Here is a 20603-nt window from a genome sequence, read left to right as displayed (position 1 = left end):
TAGAGCAAAGGCTATCTGCTAATTTCCCAAGAGGCAAAAGGAGGGGGAATTATAGCCCTATGGAGAGATGTGGTGATAACCTAGTCCCAAAAGGCTAGAAAATGTCAAGAACTGGATTGGAAAGTACAGTAAAACCCCCTTATTCCTGTAGAATAACAATGTTGGGGACGTGGATAAACACCTGCACCCTCAAATTACAGCTTATTTGAGGACTGTGGCATCTGCAGTTCATGTTTCCTTGGGTCTAATTTAACCTCTCCTGTCTCTAAATCCATGTAATAAGCTGTGTACTACTAACATTCTGCAATTTGAATGGCTTAGCTGGGAATAGAGATAGTCCTCTTTGTTGAGTTAGGAGAAGGAAATTTCTACATTGAAAAGTCTATGCTGCTTGAAACCCCTCCTCTACTATAATGGGTAAGGAAGGGAAATGTGGGTAGATTTGAAGAAAATGAAGGTGGGGTAAACTGCCAAAACTCATTTGTGGTCTATCTTACCTCTCTAGATCTTGTTTCCATTTAGTGGCTAGGATAGATAAGTGGTTGGTTGGTGCTGGTGTGATGTACTCAGGTTCTAAATTCTAAATGCCCTCCTTGATGTTGTTCGAGTCATACAAATGAGTTGGTAACCCTGTTTCACTTCTGAAAGCCAGTTTTACTAAGATTGCCAACATCACAGATGCCAGGTAATAGAAATATCTTGATAATCTGGTACCAGAATCAGCTGGTCCTTTGGGGGCACATCATTAAAAACCTGTTTCAAAACATGCACTTATTCTCTGCCTTTATTGTAGCTCATCTTTTACCAATTACTTCAGTCTAGTTATGCCCTCACTTTTATCCTTTACCATCTTAAGTCTGAGAAGTTCATCAAGTGTTAACCCAAGTATGGATTCAGAGGACAGCAGAGCCCTCTTTTGTTTAAGAGAGCTTGTACTTTTCCCTACTAATATATTTTACCTATATTAAATTCAGTTTCTTCAACCAGAGATTCTCACTGGTTATAAATGAAGGCTGAATTCCCCAAATACCACTGGCAGAAAGCTGCCTCCTTCTTCCATTTAAAGCATGTGTCCCGAAGCTGACCGTCACTCTGTCTCTTGAGAGGAAGTGGACTAGAGTCCATTTTGCCTGCTGTAGTTGAAGTCGGCTTCATCAAGCTGGGATTCCGTAATGTTTGAGAGTTTCGTGTGTGTCCTCCCAATCTCTTCAAGGGCACAGGCCAGGGAGTCAAGGTCACCATCATGCTGATGCCGAGCTTCCCACAGGTTCAAAATGACAGCAGATGGGCTACTTTGTGTAGCAAAATAAGATAAATTCCTAGACAGAGAGAGAGTTAAATAAAAAGAATAACAGAACAAAAATGAAAATAGAAATAAAGGTACCAATAAAAACCACTATAAGAAAATTAAAAAGGAATTATAATGGATATTATTATAATAGAAGTACAAAGCTCCTGAGGCAGGTGAGGGGGAAGTCTAGTTTGTATCCCAAAACTAAACTGAAATTGTACTTTGGAATGTTACCAATGGCCTTCTTATCCTCCAATTCTTTACTTAGTCCTCATCTTCCTTGAGTTCTCTCTGTGTGTATTTCCCCCTTGAAAGTCTCAATTTAATTAGCTTATGTGATGATGTAACTTATTCCTATATTTTCAAAATAGCTGGTCCCTCTTTATCTCTCCCTTGGTTAACATATAGGCTACTGAATTTTTAATCTTTGATTTCTTCTTTCCCTCCTCAGTAGGCTCATGTACTAATTGGACAGTGTCTAGATCAGCACCTCCAGCCTTATAGGTTATGTGAGCCAGTTACAAACATCTAAATGGCCTTGAAATCACTCCAATTAGATCTCTCCTCATCATCAGAAATATATATCTATATCTATAGCTATCTATAGCTATATCTATATCTATCATCTATATCTATCTATATCATCTATCTATCTATCTATCTATCTATCTATCTATCTATCTATCTATCTATCTATACTTAATTTCCATGCCTCCTATCTCAGTAATTACAACTATCATTCCAGTTTCTCACACTAAGGCATTTATTTTTGAGTCTTCCCTTTATGTTGTTTGTTTCTTTTTGACATACTCATAAGCTTCACCCTTCTCCATTTATAGTACTTATATTTAATTTGTGCTCTATCATTGTATAGCTTGAATCACAACAAAAGCTTGATATCTCTTTATGCCTCCAAACTCTAATATACCCTGCATTCTATTTCTTCCATTATCGAGTATCTACTCCACTTATGTTCAGTGTATTCCTTAGTCTGCCCTCAACCTAGCTCAGGCAGCATGTATAAATTTTTACTCAGTATTCTTTTGTCCTTTCAGCCTTTAATGCTGACTTCAGTAATACTTGGCTTCTTGCTTTCATTCAATGTAGTTTGTTCACTAGAAATGCCCAGTTTCTCTCTTTACCTCTGTTTATCAGATCCTACACTCCTATAACCTGTTTCAATTTTCATTCCTCTTTGCTCAAAGTGATTTATTTTTCCTCTGTACTCTTTCTATGCTTGTGCTTAAATTTTCATGTGAATAAAATGGTTAATATATTTTCTGTATATGAGCTTGGCCTTTCCAGTGTGAATACAGACAACTTAAGGGGAAGGATCATAGGTAGTTAATTTTCTGATTCTGCGACAGCACTTATCATAATACTGTGACAGGCATTTATTCAATATCCATAAATTGAGTAATTGATTGGCATGAGCTTTTTTTTTTTTTTTCAGATGATGGGATCTTCAGTGAAAAAAATAACCTTTTTTGATAATAACACTGCTATCATAAAGACTGAGGCAACACAAAGTATTAAAGGTCACAGTTTTTCATAGGTACTTTTTACAACAGGGATAGAAATGTCACCTCTGGTAAAATTCTGATGAGTTGAAAAGAATTTCTAGAGTCAACCAAGAATTGCCTATGTTGAGGTTGGCACTACTTTTTATCATCACATTCAGCATATAATCACAAAGTAAGTAGACTCATACAGTGAAGAACGCTTGGAAGAGAAGACAAGCTTTTTAAGGGCACATTACCATTCACAAGCAATACATGGTACTTTTGAGTGAATAAAGTGCTATTTTATCAAAGGGGTTAAGGGACTGTTTGATTGCCAAATAGTATAAATATCAGGATACTATATATACTTATTACTACTTCTGAATCTTTAATTGAGAAAGGGAGAAGGCCAGCTTAAAATGTTCTCTAGTGTCTTTTTCTACTTATCTTTCCTTCTCCACCTCTACCCCCCATCCCAAGGGCCCTAGAATCAACTATTGTTATTTACTTTTACATTAAAATAAGAAATGGCAAAGCAACCTTAACCTTACTTGGGTGTGGACAGCTAGTTTCTCTTATTTAAAAACATTGTTTTGAATATTGTCACTTCTTCCTGGTCGTGTGGACTGTTTGTGGGAAAAGTTATATAATCAGGTCTAGTAATAAATTGACATACCCCAATCAACATTTAGGCAGCATGTACAAATTAGAGGAATAGCTGAGAAAGAGGCAAACTGAGAGAGTAGGTCTGAGTTGACTCTGCATGGGCTGTGTAACCACCTTTTTCCGTGTAATTTATGAGAGTGATGACCACAGGACATACACTTATTCCTGGTATGGGTAAACAATTTTTTATCCTCTCCATTGTCATTTCAAAAACAAAATCAACAATGCTAGCAAACACGGCAATAGAAGTACAGATTAGTCATTTTCTTGAGGGTTTATATTTTGTATTTGCTTTTTACCAATAATGGACTATAGTCCTAAGGGAGTGACTTTTGGAATTCCTATGACCCCAGTAACCCCAGTTATACTTTTTTTTTACTGCAAGGGTTCAGAAATATTTCTGTAAAGGGCCAGATAAATATTTTTGACTGAAGAGGTCTCATGCCTCTCTACAGTAACTCAACTCTGCATGGTAGCATGAAAGCAACCATAGACAATACATAAGTGAATGAGCATGGCTGTGTTCTAATAAAACTTTATTTAGAGAACTCAAATGTGACTGTCATACAGTTTTCCCATGTTACACAATATTACTTTCTTTGACTCCCCCCCGCCCCCCAACCATTTTAAAACATGTAAACCTATTCTAGCTTCTGGGCTATAGACAGCAGATGGTGGACCCCACACTGTACTAACACCAACCTAAGTTTCCAGAGGTAGGAAGATTAGACTAAACTTTTTTGGTGCTGCATTTGGAAAGAAGCACCTAGAGGGCCAACACTGCGGAATCCCAGAGCTACATGTTCTGCCTCCAGTACTCTGTCCACTTTATCCTCAGTAACTGCTCCAGATCTCTGACATTTCAAGACTAGTGAGGAAGACCTGGGCTTATAGAACACAATAAGAAGCTTTAGGAGAGGCACACAGAATATGTTTGGGAGATTGTAATGAATCTTTGTCCCAACACAACATTTTAAAAAATTCATAAATCCGTGGGGGTGAGAGGGAAGGTGTTATAAATACACCTGCCTAGATGGAGGGGAGCAGAGTGGAGAATGACTCCTGTCAGCCACTTGATTCTGAAAAGTCCTGCAAAAGTCCTGATATGTAGAAAAGGCACCCAGGGCTAAAGGAAGCTACATGATCAAAAAGGACAGAAATATAACTCTCATTTGGCACAGGTCTCTGAACATATTGGAGCAATAAAATGTGCTCCCCAAAGCACGTTTCAGATTTATTCTCTGAATTTATATAAGGATGCTTGCTCAGCACAACATACACAAATCTCACATTCCACTTAATTTTTAGTAGATACATATAGGAGCATATCAGCCTTATTAAAAATGATTTAATTAGCTTTGCGATAAACAGACATCCTATTAAACTACATTTACCTCTCTATGCCAGAATAATTAATATATAGAAAACCCTAAAATCCCAATGCAATAGGCTATTCCTCAGACATCTGAATTATTTTACTGCTTGCTTATGTGCAAATGCACTATGGCTTTTTGAAAATTAGTATACCATATATTCATTTGGTCATCTTCATACCACCCTTTTAAAATTATGCTGACCCAAATCTATGTGATCCATTTCGCTTCCTAATTATACTGGTGCATTTGGACACCAGCAAATAAATGCACACACAATGCAGAGAGCATTGTTAATACTAGAAAAGAGAATTCATAGCAATAGTTAATTTAAAAAATTCCCTGAATATCTTTGTTTGTTTGTTTTTTTGAAATGAAATAACATTTAGCACAAACAGTAGTCCTGGAATTCAGCTTGAATGCCTTTAAGTAAAACTTATTTTTTTCTTTGAAAAATGTTTAAAGAAGTAAATGCTTGTTCTCATCTTAGATGCTTCAAATTGTTCTGTTGTATGCACTGAACTTTGGGGAACATTTTATCATAACATTTTCAAATTCTGACTAACTGAGGTAATTTAAAAAATAAGATTTTCTTTTTTGGTGATGTCCTAAAGCTGCTGTATGCTATAAGGTTATCTACTCTGTAAATTTTAGGAATTTTCCTTAGACCATTCTGTGTCCTCAGTTCTATTCATTTGTCCTAAGCCCTATGGACTCAGTGACTTTATCTTTTCCCTTGGAACCCTCCCTGAAAGAATACAGGTATACTGTAAAAAACACGTGCTAAGATAGCTTTAACAGATGTATCCACCTAAGTTCACTGAATAGTAATAGTTTATTAAGTTTAATTTTCTTTTCTAGCCTACGTGTTTTCTATTCACTTGAGTTCCTGGGGTTTGTTTTATTGCCATGATTAATTTCATCTGTCTGAGACTCCCCCACCCCCCACCCCTGAACCCCAGTTAAAATCCCATACTTAATATGGAAACCAGGGCAGAATTAGGAACATAAATCTTGGCCTTAAAAATTTCACTAGCTAGACACAGGCCAACTTGTGTATGGGGGTCACAAACTGAATTTTTATATAGAATCTAAATAGCATGGAAATTAGGTTAGATTTTAGGATTTTTGGAAATTTTTACGGCTACTTCTGTTTTGTTCTTTGGGTGCAAACAGGAGGAGCGGCTTGGAGGAACTATGAAACATAGTATGTTAGGTCTTTATATACTACTGTAACAGGACTGATTTTATGAAAAGGAAAAGGCACTAGATGTTCATTCACTGTGAATTTAGAGATACCACTCTTTCTTTAGGCCCTGAAAGCTGTGATTCAAATGCAGGTGTCTTGGGAAATGGTAACTCTACATCCTCAATCAGTTAATAGAGGTCAGATAACAGCAATGGAGGAAGGCACAGGTCTGAAGCTCTGAAGAGCTACCCGGGGCACATTACACTTATAGCTGGACTTTTGCTCCAATTCCAGATAACAAAGCTTTTATTTTAGCTACTCAGAACCATATTACCAGGGGGCCAATATACCTATTCACAAGCTGTGAGCTATTCTTGTGACTGAGAATGAGTTTCCTACTAAAATATAGAAAGGGACCACATTTGAGTTGTAGCATCCCATCCTTAGCATCAAAGATACCTCACAACTGGTACATGCCATAATTTCATTCAGAATTTAAGATCTCACTCCACACTTTCAAGTAGAAGGGAGCACTTGCATCCGTAACATGAGGGCAGCAAATTTGTTTATATTCTACAAACTATTGCCATGTATATTAAGACAACTATTTCTAATATCAAAAGGTATATTTAAAAACATAATTTTTTGAGTAGGCTGGCAGTATAAAAAGTGAAAAACTAAGCTTAGCTGCCTATAATCAATTGGGAAACATCATTAAAAGAATAATGCATAATCCTATTGTATAGTACCAAATAGGGAATTGAGACATAGTCATAATGAAAAAAAAAATCTTAATATCTCTGCTATCATCCTAATTGTCTCGTTTAATGAAAGCCTCTCTTATGTGACCAAAACCAATCCTCCGTCTGGTTGTTTAAATGCAAATAGAAAAGAAAAACACATTTATTGCATACGATAGTAACTGGACACGCCATAAGCACGTGATCCATTCATCAAGCTTTCATGTACAAACCTCACCTCACTGGGCATTCAACAGACAGCAAAGCAGCTTTCAGGGTAAAGCCAGTCGGTTACATCACCAAAATGTAACCTGTGCCCGTTGCCCTCTAGTGCCTTCAAGGGAAAGAAAGCTGGGAAGGAGCACCCAAAGGAAAGGACACAGGCCGTTAAAAACATGCCGAGTTCCATACTTTTTGCCCTAAAAGTGCTGCCTTAATTCTTTGAGGCCAACACATTTGGCAATATACTTTCCCTCCTCCTTTTTCCTTTTGCCTAGTCCATTGTCTGGTTCGTGAAAGGGGATGGCAAGGATGCTTCCTTCTTTGGAAGATGTGTTAAGAGCCCTGGAGCTTCCAGGACAGCCTGTGAGTTGTCATAGGAGAATAAAGCCAATTGTGGGCCCTGTTTTCAGTTCTCCAGTTTCATTTCTGACAGTTCAAGACCATGTGAATTTCTCCTATGTGGAAATGAAGGGCACTGAAAACTATCAAATCGGATCTCTACTTTGCTTTGAATTGGGGTATACCATGGACAAAGACGTCTCATTTAAATTATTTTCCCACTTCAATAACCTCAAAACATTTTCAAACATCCTGAGGGTGATGCAGAATGACCGCTATTTGTTCCAAAAGGAAAGACCACGGTGCTAATCCTGAATGAGGGAAGGGCTGAATGTCTGTACTTCTCCCTTTGCAAAATACTGTGTGCTTGATAAAGCCTCACGAATAATTGGGGGAGAAAGTTAATCACTTAAAGGATACTGTAAGAAACTAGGTATAATCCTTCCTATAATCTCATTTTCTCAAATTATGAAAACATCCAATTCAGACAACCTGACATTGTCTGGTTTTTGAGTCCTGCTTATGACAGCATTGTGCATGGGGGTTATTTAGACTCTAAAGGGGACTTGGTATGTCCATCTTTTCTGAAAACTAAATTATCTTAAAGGAGGAAAGCTTATTCCCTCAAAGATCAGGACAAATTCACCCCTTGCCTAGAAGGTACGGGAGGATGACTTTGGTTCTCCTGGAGGAACATGAAGAGCTGCTTGCCCATATGCCTTAAGGACGGACACCTGCCACGTACAAACCCTATACAGCTTGTTCATGGCTAAACTTGTCTCAGGGCTGTCATTTTCAGCTTCATGTTAGTGGGGAGTTTCATGAGTCATTGACTGTGGTAGAATGAAGCCCAAGCACCATAACTTTACTGTGTTGGATCCCGCTGGCTTCACTGTAAGGGCTCTTTAAATTTCAGACCCTGCGTAAGTCCAGTGGGCCAGAACCTGAAAATCTGATTTGAACTTCATCAGATTTTACCTCCAAGGACCTACAAAATGCTATCCCCCTATATATTAATTCTCCTTAAAAGAGTCATGAAGATTGTTTTTTAGAAATGGCAGCTGCACATCCATTTCTACATTTAAGCATCAGAGTGTATTTTCTAGCCTCGAGCTTTTAGAACTGAGAAAGCTTAGTTTGGTGTAATCATAATAAATCCCGAAACACAGGAATGGAAACATCCAGTCTCAGTGGCCACTGGAGTGACCCTGCACAGTGGTCTTCCTGTCTTTTCTCATCATCTTCTCTTTTCTCCTCCCTCCTTTCTTCTCCCATAAGAAAGCTGAAGCTGGCACTGTTCACTTCTAGTGAATTCTCAACAGTTATTTGGAGACAGATTAATAAGCTGCCTTGTGACCTTCCTCTGTCCTCTCCCACTGCCCTCTGGCCATTTCACTGTTCCTGTGTGTCCAATTAAGAGGGTGGACAGAAAGAATGAAAGGGTATGACCTTAGGGTGAGAAGATTCTGCTTGTCGTTAGAGGTCCTGTTAAAAGATTTGGTGGAAAAACAAGTTATTATAGTACTGTGTGTATCAGCTGTGAGGTTTGAAGTATTTCATTTGTTTATGATTTCTTCACCATCACCCATGAACACGAGCATCTGAAATACACTTGAACTATTTCAACCAGTTGACCAATAAGAAATCTGTCTCTTTGGAAGTGCTTACACATTTTCAAATAAGTATACTATTATTTTCTTTAAAAGTATTAATAAGATGTAATTTATCTGCTATTTTCTATTTTGGAATTCTTTCTTCCATTTTGGCTGCTTCCTCGCTATTCATCCTCCCATATCTCATGCACTTTATCCAGCACCTGTTCCCATAGCAACTTGGTCAAGCTGGCTATGTTTTCAGAAGGATATCTGGACTATGAAAATCATGAGATCTTAAAAAAGAATTATCTAATGGTTTCCGGTACTATCTATGACCTGAGAGAAAAGACAGGAATTCTCCACAACACAAGCCATGTAACTTGCTTTCTTTTGAGACCAACTTTCAACATCCTTTGATGCTTGTCATAACTATTCTATTTATGAGGAGGCAAGTGTTTAAGGTCAAGTATACTATCCAATGAAAAAGTTCATGTCATTCATTTAATAAAAGTTTATTGAATTACCCCTAATATATGTTGAACTATAATAAAAAATAAAGTATAAAAATACAAAGTGCTGGGGAGGTTTAGAGATGGGAGAATACTTAGAGTTGAAGCAGCTTCCGTTTTTATTTAATTTGCCTAGTCCTCAGCAATGCTGCCCACCATCAACTCCTGTGCAATCAGTTCTTCAGATCTCAGCCCTATCCCTCCATCCACCACATGTGGCCAAGGACAATGAAACCAAGAATAATTGAAGCTGAATTTATAGAATAAATGTGCAATCTCAGCTTTGATATGCAGCAAGTATGGACTCTGAGTAATAGTCAGAGTTTGCTCACAGAATCAATTACTGCAACTGTTACTTATGACATTATTTGCTAGTCTGGGAGCTTATTTAGCACGATCCATATGCCAGGCGAGTTGCAAGGCCACCTGTGTTGCTGCCTTACAGCACAGCACTGGCATTTCTCACATTCTCATCAATTGCTCTACTAAGCCTTTAACTTCATATTCCATCTCTTTTCTCTCCTATTCAGATCTAAGTAGAAACTTGTTTGGCAAAAAGGCAGATTATCATCAGTGACATTTGCATTTACCAAAAAGAGGGTAAGAACATTTTCACAGGCAAGTAAATAAAAGCAAATGATTCCCTCCACTTCCTTTGCAAACTCTTCCTTCATGATTGGAGGGCTGTTGCTTTACTAGCTTTTTAACACTTTTGGAAATTAAGAAGAAGGAAAGAATCAGGTAAATGTATTGTCACAAAATCAAGGTCGGTGAATTCTCTGCATAGAAAGATGGACCATGTGATTATCTTTCTCTTGTGATGCCACAGTTGATGAAATCTCAAGCTGCAGAAAGCTTTCTTACCCAAATATGTGGGCATACTGACAATGTTAGATTTCTGGGTTTTACACACATTGATCAGTTCTGTACTAAATCATTTATAAACATGAGAGCGAGACCAGTGATTTGGGAATACTCAATAGAAAGTTGTGACAAATTACATAGGAAAATCCCCTTCATCTCTGTCACGTGTTTCTTCCCATGTAGAAGAAGATCTATTTTTGGTAAACTAATGAAAACATAAAAGGCGTCCGACAGTTTCTGCAAAATGAGAATGAGCTAACATGACGCAAGGTGATTTTCATCAGGCTTTCTCCTGTTCTCTGAATGCCTTGGTGGCCATCTCGGCTGGAAACACAGCAGCCTGCAGAAGACCCTACCCTGTGCTCCCCTCCTAAGAGGGTGGGATGCAGAATCTGACTGAAGCAATAAGATCCTATGGAAGTTTTGCCGAGTAAGGGCAGGCTCATTTAAATGAGGGGCCAGCAAACTATGTACTATAGGCCAGATAGGGGTCCTTGCCTGTTTTTAATACAGTTTATTGGCACACATTTATGCCTATGCTCTGTTGATTCACACTACAGGAGCAGAGCGGAATAGTTGCCGAGTAGTTGCAACAGACCCCATATGGTCTAACCCAGTGGTCGACAACCTTTCGGATCTCATGGACCACCAGTGGTCCATGGACCGCTGTTTGGTGACTGCTGGACTAAACTATATACTGTGTGGCATTCCTTCCCAACAGAGGAATCTTGTAAAAGTTTGCTGACCCCTAGTTTACATCATTCTTACTTAATAATTAGATTACTTTTGGACAGTTAAGTTAGAGAATACAGAGAAGGGCAGGAAATGCCATTTTCTGATGTTGAATATGTTAACTAAATGAGATTTAAAGGTAGAAGTATATTACATATATACATATGTTCATGCTATTTCAATTTGCTATTAATTATGAAAATGTCAAAGGGATTAACTAGCATTTTTTGAAAATCGACATTTTCTAGGGACCATGTTAGAAATTTTTCAAAAAGTAGGTCATATGTATTTCTTCGGTCTAGGAAGTTTAGACTTTCCTGGAGAAGGGAATCTTCTAAAATAAAAGCAAGCCCACAAACAGACACATCAAGTGCTCACATTTCTTGACCTTGGACCCTGGAGGGGGCAGTCTGTTCCTGTGTAGCCCTTTATTGCTCATTAGAGCCCAGAGACAAAAAGATGTAAACCTTAGTCTCCCAGTTTGAGATGCATTTCCCCTGCCGTGCAAGGTCAGAAACTAATGTCTTTAGAGGCAGTCACTGTAGTTCTCTTATATGTACTGTAAATGGAGAATAAAATGGAACAAGGCAGGAACATGCACAAGCTCATTCGGCAAATTAATGACAACATCCATGGCACCTCTGAAGAGTTTGTGGTAATTACTTCTTATAAATGATGAATTAAAAAACATAAATTATTCCCTGGCTGGCATGTCTCAGTGGTTGAGTGTCTACTTATGAAATAGGAGGTCAGGGTTTGATTCCTAGTCAGGGCACATGCCCGGGTTTCAGGCTCGATCCCCGGTGTGGTGCATGCAGGAGACAACTGATCAATGATTCTCTCATCATTGATGTTTCTATTTCTCTCTACCTCTCCATCTCTGAAATCAATAAAAATATATTAAAAATAATTCATAAACTTTTATAGCCAGGTGGATTGAACAAGGAGGGCCCTGCAGATCTTTTGAGTCCCTGCCCAACGTTATTTTAAACCAAAATCTATTTTCTGAATTAGTTTTTCATTCTTGTCACCTTGCTGGTCAGAAAGCAAAATTGCCATAGTGTTTATCTTGTAAATGAGACATCTTATCCTGTTTCAGAGTTGCTGGGAAATATTCAAATTAATATTTTTTTCCTGTCCTCTGACTCACTTTTTTATTTTTTCACTTTCAATATATGTCCTTTCAAGAATGGATCTGTTCTTTTTGGACCTGCTGTCTCTGTAAATTCCATTTTCTCTTGCCGCCATGCCTCCTCCTGATTTTCCTCTGTGAGCCTGACTACTTTCTAGTGGGGTCCTTACTCTTGCATTCTGGATCCCTTTTGGAATAGGGAACAGCACTCTGTTCTTTGTTGGCAGACATCTACCTCACTTTCAGAGAAGAAAGAGTCAGGTAGCTTGTCTGTGAAAGTAAAGAACAAAAAATGGAAATGACAGAGCAAGCCAAACAGTAGGAAACTAAGGCTTTGCCTCAAAAAAAAAAATAGTACCATAGAAAAGGGAACTAAAATGGTTCTGGCAAAACTACCTGTTCTCTTTTCTATTCATTCTGGAGCACGCAAGGTGGGTTCGGGAGAGAGGAGATATTATTTGTCAATGCCTGCCCCTGCTAGTTATCCATCAAGGGCAGCTAAAACCTGCCTGCCCATCACTAGTGCTCTGGTGGCATCACCCTGCTTTTTCTTACCTACTCTCAACTCAACAACGTTAGCTCAATAACGAGCAGTGTTGGTTTAAGCAGCAGATGCATTCACGGTGCCTGGGCAAACTTTTGCTTGTCTAATGCCCTCTGGCTACAAACCTGAGAGTTGGCATCCTCATACTTCCTTTTTTATATGGAGGCACCTACCTCTGTAGGCTGAGCTTGTCTCCATTAAGGGTGAAGTAATGCTTAAGGTTACCTGTTGGTAGGGAGGAGGTTTGAGAAACTTGTTTCTTTATGTATCTTTGTCTCAAGACTGTGCTGTGTTCCCTCACGAGCACCAACGTGACATAGTCTAACCCTCCCATTTGTGTGGCTCAATTAGCAAGCCTGGGGATGGGAGCACAGCCAAAGTAGGGCTTTTTTATTATGTCCCCAAAGGCAGAGTGGGGTGGCACTTACTTAGCTGGACCTCACATGAAATATGGCCAGAGGAATCAAAGAACTCAGAGCCTGGTAAGCACAAGGGTACACCCAACCCACTTCATTCTTCAAAGCTCTTCGAGTAAAATACTCTTTCAGAAGTTGCCCCCAATTACCTGTTGATGCTGTTTTTCTGTGCTAACATCTGCCAGTCCTTGCCTTTGGCATTGGGGGTGTCAAATGTAGCACAGATCCGCTGTCTGATGGAGTAGGGGATTTTGAAGGCTCTGGGGCCAGTCTGTGCAGGGAAAGTGCTGTCCTCTTGTGCAAAGAAAGTGATGGTTTCTCTTTCACTCTGAAACCAGACAAGGAAGGCATGATTAGATCCAAGTAGAAGCATACCTGATCAACACTTCTATTTTTTAAGAAAATCTGTGTTAACGCATACACAAAATGCTTGCCTATTGTGATGAACTCTAAAATAGACTGACAAGTTCCCCTCTCTACTAAAGTAGTAAATAACTCCTCAGTAGCCTAGTGAATCATATGCTGGAGATTTATAACAGCCTCTCCCACTCAGGAGAGTCACAATGATCAGCTTCCTGACGATAGATCAGGTGAGAGCAGAATCAGACTTTTATGGTTTTTGTTTGTTTTGCTTTGGGGGAGAGATCTAGAATCACTAGGATGAAACTACCAAATGGCAGATTTCAGTTCAGCACAAGGAATGACGATCTGAGAGTCAGGACTGACCAAAGACGATGGCTGGGAAGCCACTTGTCAGAAAAGCTACAAAGGGAAACTGATTGTATGTTGATTATCTTAAAGTTTATGTTTTCCCCATTTCTAAAGTTGTGTGATTCTATAGAAAAAAATTGTGGTCCTGTTTTAGAATTAAATTGCTTTGGTAGAATATGATCCAGCCATGAGTCAGTGATGAAACCTTGACTAGTCTGTGGATGTACAGGCTGGAAGGCTCTGCCTGCTATCTGCACCTGCCCTTGCTTCTGATTTAGAGTTGTTCGGTGAGGATTTGTTATTTCAGTACATCATAGCAATTGGGTCATCATATCCAACCTGAAATCACACAGAAATGGGCCACATTGGAGTGGATGCTGATAACTTTATGTAGACTAACAGGATTTTAAGGCCTGAAAAGTATTTGATTGTATAACTCCCATGATTATTATGTTACAAGACATATTTCCTGACTGAAGGCAGGACAATGTGCTTAGAAAATATGGTAGAAACTAGGGCTAGAGGAAGAAAAGGAATTCTATGCCAGAAAACATGGTAGTTTTTATAAAAGAGTACCCAAATGTATTAACACATGAAAAGGTGGCTTGCCAATGAAGCTGAAAACATTGAAAGTATCCATGCCATAGGAGTGCAGTAGACAGAGAAATGGCTTCTGGAAGCCCTCCTGGTATCTAGGAATTGACCAAGTCACCAAGCTCTATCTTCACTGTTGGTAGAAGAAAGACCACCTTGATACTTAAAGTCTTCAGGAAAAATGAATAGAGTGGTATAGTTTGAAGGTGAATGAAATATTAAGAGATTAACTCTAAAAAGAAGTATTTTTCTATTTACTAACACTTTACTAAGTGTGCCCCATTTCTCTTATAAATTTTCCAAATTTAAATATTTTCCATGCATAAGGATGACACTTTATGTAACATTTATGATGCATTCTAAAAGACATCTGGGCCAAGTAATAAGAATCCTGTAGATACACCACATTTTTTGATTGTTTAAATTAAATATTCAGAGGAACAGTAGATTTTCATGCTCTGCACATCTGAGATAAGCAGCTGCTACCTGGTTAGCTTGGGAGTTGTAAATCAATGAGAAATACCAAGTATTCTGTCTTTTTGTAACAGACAAATCATCCCCAACTTCCACACTTCTGGAAGAAAGGTAAGAAAAATTGCTTTAAGTAAGGGAAAATTATAACATGTAAGATTCCCAATTAAAGTTGTTTCTACCAAAAAATAGATTTTTCAATAATATGATATTAATAAGGAATGATGAAATAAGTTACTTGATGATTCTTCCCTTCTCTTCCATATTAGTATAATTTTTAGATCAGTGATACTGTTGCTTTATAGAGTGTAAATTGGTGGTAATTGTTAGTTAATTCAGTTGGGTTAAATTTAAGAAGAACCAACCTATTTGTAAAGATTGACACAATAATAGCTACTCTAAAGAACAAAAAGATATATTATCTTGATTACTGAAATAATTTTTAAGTGTGAGGAGATATGAATGATTGTATTTATCTTGTAGATAAGAGGCATGGAGGAATATGATGGATGTGAGGCTGAACATAAAGAAACAAATACTTTTAATGAGAATAATAACTGCATTTAGATATTTAAAATCAATATTATTTTATATACATAATTATATATGTGTGTGTATGTTTCTTTTACCTCTCATGGTTCCATTGTTAAATTCATGAAATAGCAACACTAAGAAAATCCATTAAAGTAAGGTAGGAATTGGGAGCCCTAAGCCTAAATATACAGGGACTTTGGGAGGAGGGGAGATATTAAAAATGTATTTCAAAGAAATCTTTAAAAATCTTCAAAAGTTGTAGTTCCTTATTATTATAATTTTATTAATCAATACAACCCTATTACTAACTTATTAAAAACCTAGTGGCCACAGGGGATTGTCAAGGGCGGGGGAAAAAATAAGGACACATATGTAATACCCTTTGTAATACTTTAAGCAATAAAAAACAACAACAAAAAAACAAACAAAAAAACAAAAAACAAAAAAAAAGAGAGAAATAGAAAAAAATTAACGAATAAACACCTGCAAATGTTTTTTCCTGCCTCAGAAAAAAACAAAACAAAACAAAAAAAAACACCTAGTGGCCATGAAATATAATGCAATTTAATAATTGCTCTATTATTCCTGATTCACTAATTGATCTGATCTGGAATTTATTTTGCTTCCTCCCCATCTAATCTCAATTTTTCAGCAGTTTATGTATCTTCGCTTTTCCTTGAACCATCTACCACAAAAAAACAAGATATTTTTAAGGAGAAAAGGATGGTTTTTATTCATCAAATATATCACCAGATGTATGCTTTTTCAAGGAGTGAGACAGTCCTAAGTTTGGAAGGACCTTGAGTGATCATTCAATCAGGACAGCTCTTGGCAGGAAGATCTGTATGTAAGAAATATATTCTATTCTTCTAGATCTATAGAATAAATACTTACTCTAGCCCATCTCATTAATAGTTACATCTCATCCTTCTACAATATTAAGAACATCCCAATGTTCATATATTTTTATACTCAAAGACAAATTGCTGGTGCTGAGATGTTTGTCACTAGTTCCTAAGCCCCCAAAGAGGAGGCTTTTATTATGGACAAGGCCCATAGTTAGGACTGATAAATTAGGCCACCTTGACTGAAATCCTGAAGTAGCATGGTATGGAAATCCACCCAGTTTTTGGTCTTGAAGTCAGATAGCTCAGTAGGTGACTCTGGTTATTCTATGACCTTGAGCAAGAAGTTTGACCTCTTTGAGACTGTGATAGCATGTATGATTGTTATAGTATAACTAGAGGCCCGGTGCATGAAAATTCATGCACTGGAGGGGGGTTTCTCAGCCTGGCCTGCCCCCTCTCACAGTCCGGGAGCCCTCGAGGGCGGAAGGTAACCTGGCCATCAGGGGAAGGTGACGCCACATCACACCTCTGCTGCTTCCACTGCCAGCAGCACAAGCCTCGGCTGGCCCTGGTTACCCGAGCCTCAGGCAGCCCTGGGCGCTGGGCAGCTGCCATCCAAGGCTTGCCTGTGCTTTGGGTTAACCCTGGGGGGCTGGGGGCCTGAGGGGACTGGGGTACTCCGGAGGCAGGCGCCCTGGCGGGGCTGAGGGACTGGGTGCCACCATCTTGTGGCTGTGGACATCGTCATCTTTGAGGGTGGGGCAGTCAATTAGCATATTCCCTCCTTATTGGCTGTGGGCACCACCATATTTGAGGGCAGGGCAGTCAGTTAGCATATTCCCTCTTTATTAGATAGGATAGTAATCCATGGAGTTGTAAAGGTTGTACGTGAAAGCACATAAAATGGTTCTTGAAATATAGTGGCTTTCCAGAAAGTTATCAATTTTCTTCTGACATAAGAAATTATAACAAACTAAATTTGCCTAAGAATTACAGTTTATTCCAAAGAGATGGAGATATACTGGGCCAAGTTCCAGCAGGAACAAAAAACTTGAAGCAATTAATAAAACGATCCTTACAGGATCAAAAGGGTTCATAAAGCTTCTAAAATGCAGTAGCTTACAAATTGGATGACTGTCGTCAACATTGAATATCTAAGTATTATTCTCGTACTTGCCTTCTTTTATCAAGAGATACTATGATATTACTTCTTCAAGGCATTTCAAAGTGATTGTAAACTTCATGAAGCATTAAAAAAGCGACTGGAGAGTAACGGATAAGATTATGTTTATTAGCTCATTTTCCTTTCATGCACTTCAAGAATTTATTTAAGCAAGGAGCAAAGGTACCAGGATGTATCAACTCTATCACATTCCTTTTACATAAATACCCTATAATAACAGAATTTGATCCGTAATATTTGAGGGCCTTAAAAATTAAAAATCTTTTAACCTTAAAATTCTTCTGTTGGCCTATTAACATACTTAAGGCAATTTGTTTCAGAGGCATCTTTATGTTCTGCCTATTCCTTCATGCTCCTGAATACCTAAAGGAAAACCTAGGTTTTTCTTTTGGTTTTTATTTTAAAACTTTCCTCTGTTTTTTTATTTTACTTTGAAATGTTTGTGTTAAATATGCCATGGCTGTTCAAAAAAGATACTCTAAAAATATCCCACCTAGGCTTCTGGATATACCTTCCCTATCAAAACTACTTTAGCACATAATGCTAATTGGCCATAATGAATGCAAATACTGTATAAACATGTCAGTTAAGACAGCTATCAATTTTGAGGCACAGTCCTTTGGAAAGTCATCTGCTCTTCAGAAAAACTATTTGGGGAATTAGCAATACTCATTTTGCATGAACAATGAATTGACATGAGAATGGAGGGAAGTGATAAAGCTATAAGGCTACAAGTTTTCAAAGAAAAAAAAAAACCACCTCTGAAACTGAATTGTATGTATACAAAATGTGTTAAACCTTCTGCCAAGTTGAAATGAATAAGTATATATTATTTATATCTTTACACATAAATATATATGTATGTATGTATGTGTATGTACACACACATATACATACATACACACACATTCTTCAGGTGAACAATAAAATGTATGTGGTTGTCTAAACTAGCCAGGGATTACTTTAGAATTGCTAAAAAGAAGCATCACATGCCTCTCCTGATTCTACCCCTCAGCTACTCTCTCCCTCTACTTTCAAGTAACCAGTGGGAGGGAATGCCTGTCACAATCATGGCAGATATCAGGTATCTTTTCACAAAAAGTTCCCACTGTGAATTCTCCTTTGACTCCCATTCTAATTCTGCCCTTCAGTAGTGATATGACATTGGACAAGGTCCTTTCCATCTTTGCACTTTCATTTCTTTACTTTGTAGAATGAGATTGATACCTACTTTATCTTGTATTATTGTATTGATGAGTCTAGGTTTAATGGAAATGGAGATGCATAGAACCTTGAACCTGGAGGGTCTGAGAAACTGTAAGACAATAAGGAGCCAAGACCCTGAAGATGAAATGACAGCTATGGGGCTACTGACTTCTGGAAAACTAGTCAGAAGCAAAATAAAACTGCACAGTGGTAACCTTGTGCCTCCTGCTGGCACGTGTGTGTCTCAATTGTAGAGACCTAATGCATTTTAGATGATGTTCCAAACCTACCATGGACTGTTGTTAGACTGCTTGTGGTTTTGTGTATAAAAAGCTTTGTATCTTCCCCAAAGGTCCCTTCACAGGGCCTAAGTTCTGATGGGTTGTTTCCCTGACCAGTGGGAAGCTCAGTTTAATTCAAAGCCTGAGAAAAAGTATATTTTCCCTTATCAGTAATGAAGATTAAAAGAGTTGACGAATGCCAATGAGAGTGAGATGGTGATAATCAGTTTTCAAAAGGTAGAGTTGCCAAAGTAAAGGCCAAATGACTTGTCCAATCAGTAACAAGGATTAAAAGAGTTAGTGCTACCTGTAGAGCATGACTGTGATAGGTATATTTTTCTTATTGTCCTTTAGAAATGAGGTCAGGAGGCCTGTAGACCTAGCTCTCACCTCTAGGATTGATGTCTGCACTTGGAGGATCTGTTCATGGCCTTTGAGCTGCCGGATGCAGATTTTGCAGGACAGCTGGGTGGTGGTGGGCGTGTAGCGCTCCAGGGAGAAGGCACAGTGCAGGGGCTGCCGGTTGCTGCACCACACGCGGGAGAATGGGACTTCCTGCAGAGAGACAGGGAGAGAAGAGGGCTATGGTGTGCAGAACCTGGCTCAGATGAGACTTAATAGCAATAATTATGGTGATGATGACGATGATTGCAACAGAGATAATTGTCTGAGTGACTTTGGCGGAATTGTTGTAGGAATAATGTTCCAGCATATGCCAAGCAGCACAAAGGTAATTAATGTCAATTCCAATTGATAACATTTAAATTCCTCAAGCACACTGCAAGAGCTCAGATTTCACTTGGTGACACAATTAGAAAGAATGCATTAAACACACCTCAGAATCCTTTTCCACTTAAAGGTTCTTAGAACACTCCTATGGTCCATTTTCCTACCCAAGTCTGGGGAAGGATGATATCTTTTCTCACTGAAATGAAAATTATGCTACAGAACTGATTGCCCAGAACCTGTCCCCATACCACAAACTCATGCTGAATTGTGTAGACAGAATACAACATTGTTAACATATCTAGCATAAAAATTATACCTACTGCAAAATCACATACATACATGCACATCCCAGAGAGAGACACAAACACAGTGGGCCGCCCCACAGCAGTCTGGTTTGCCAACTCTTCATTCAGTTCATCCATCCCACAATTCTGTGTATGGTGCCAGCTAATGAGCAGACACTTACTAGATAAACAATAAGAAATTAGGTTTGGTCCCCACTCTTAAGAGATTATAGACAGTTGAGTGGCAAAAACAATTGTTACTATATGAGGAGGGAGATTATAAAATCTATATAGGTCACCCTTTACCCCATTACCACTTAGAGCCTGGCACCGAATGGAGTATGCTCAGGCATGTGACTTTATGATAATGTGAAGTAGAGGTCAGTCGATATTCTGAGGTCAGAATATAAGAAACTGATGTACTTTCATCTACTAAAAAGTCTCTCATGCCTACTTATACTGGGCTGGGTCCTTGGCAATGCCCCATAAATGTCCAGCCTCTAGTACTGTTCATCCTCAATTTTCCCTCTTTCTCTGCTCTCAATAATTTGCACTTCTTGGAGTGTTGTCATAAATGTAGTTTTTTATAATACTCACATTGTTAGGTGGTCTGGAAGTTAGATATCTCAAGGTTGACTGGTAGTGAAT

General features: G+C 38.4%; 1 protein-coding gene across 1 annotated transcript in view; it reads right to left on the bottom strand.

Annotated features, from left to right (window-relative positions):
- Positions 1-372: 372 nt before the first annotated feature.
- Positions 373-20603, bottom strand: part of UNC5D (unc-5 netrin receptor D) — a 513075-nt gene continuing 492844 nt past the window's right edge. Inside the window, exons 15-17 of the mRNA XM_006086216.3 lie at positions 19333-19497; positions 13264-13442; positions 373-1319 (exon numbers count right to left, since the gene is read on the bottom strand). Coding sequence (XP_006086278.1) covers positions 1115-1319; positions 13264-13442; positions 19333-19497 — 549 coding nt within the window. The 3' untranslated portion in view covers positions 373-1114. The remainder of the gene's footprint in view (positions 1320-13263; positions 13443-19332; positions 19498-20603) is intronic.

The sequence above is a fragment of the Myotis lucifugus genome, unplaced genomic scaffold, assembly GCF_000147115.1.
Source record: "Myotis lucifugus unplaced genomic scaffold, Myoluc2.0 scaffold_26, whole genome shotgun sequence".
Taxonomy (NCBI): Eukaryota; Metazoa; Chordata; class Mammalia; order Chiroptera; family Vespertilionidae; genus Myotis; species Myotis lucifugus.
The sequence above is the reverse complement of the archived record's forward strand: the minus strand, read 5'-3'. Positions and strand labels throughout refer to the sequence as shown.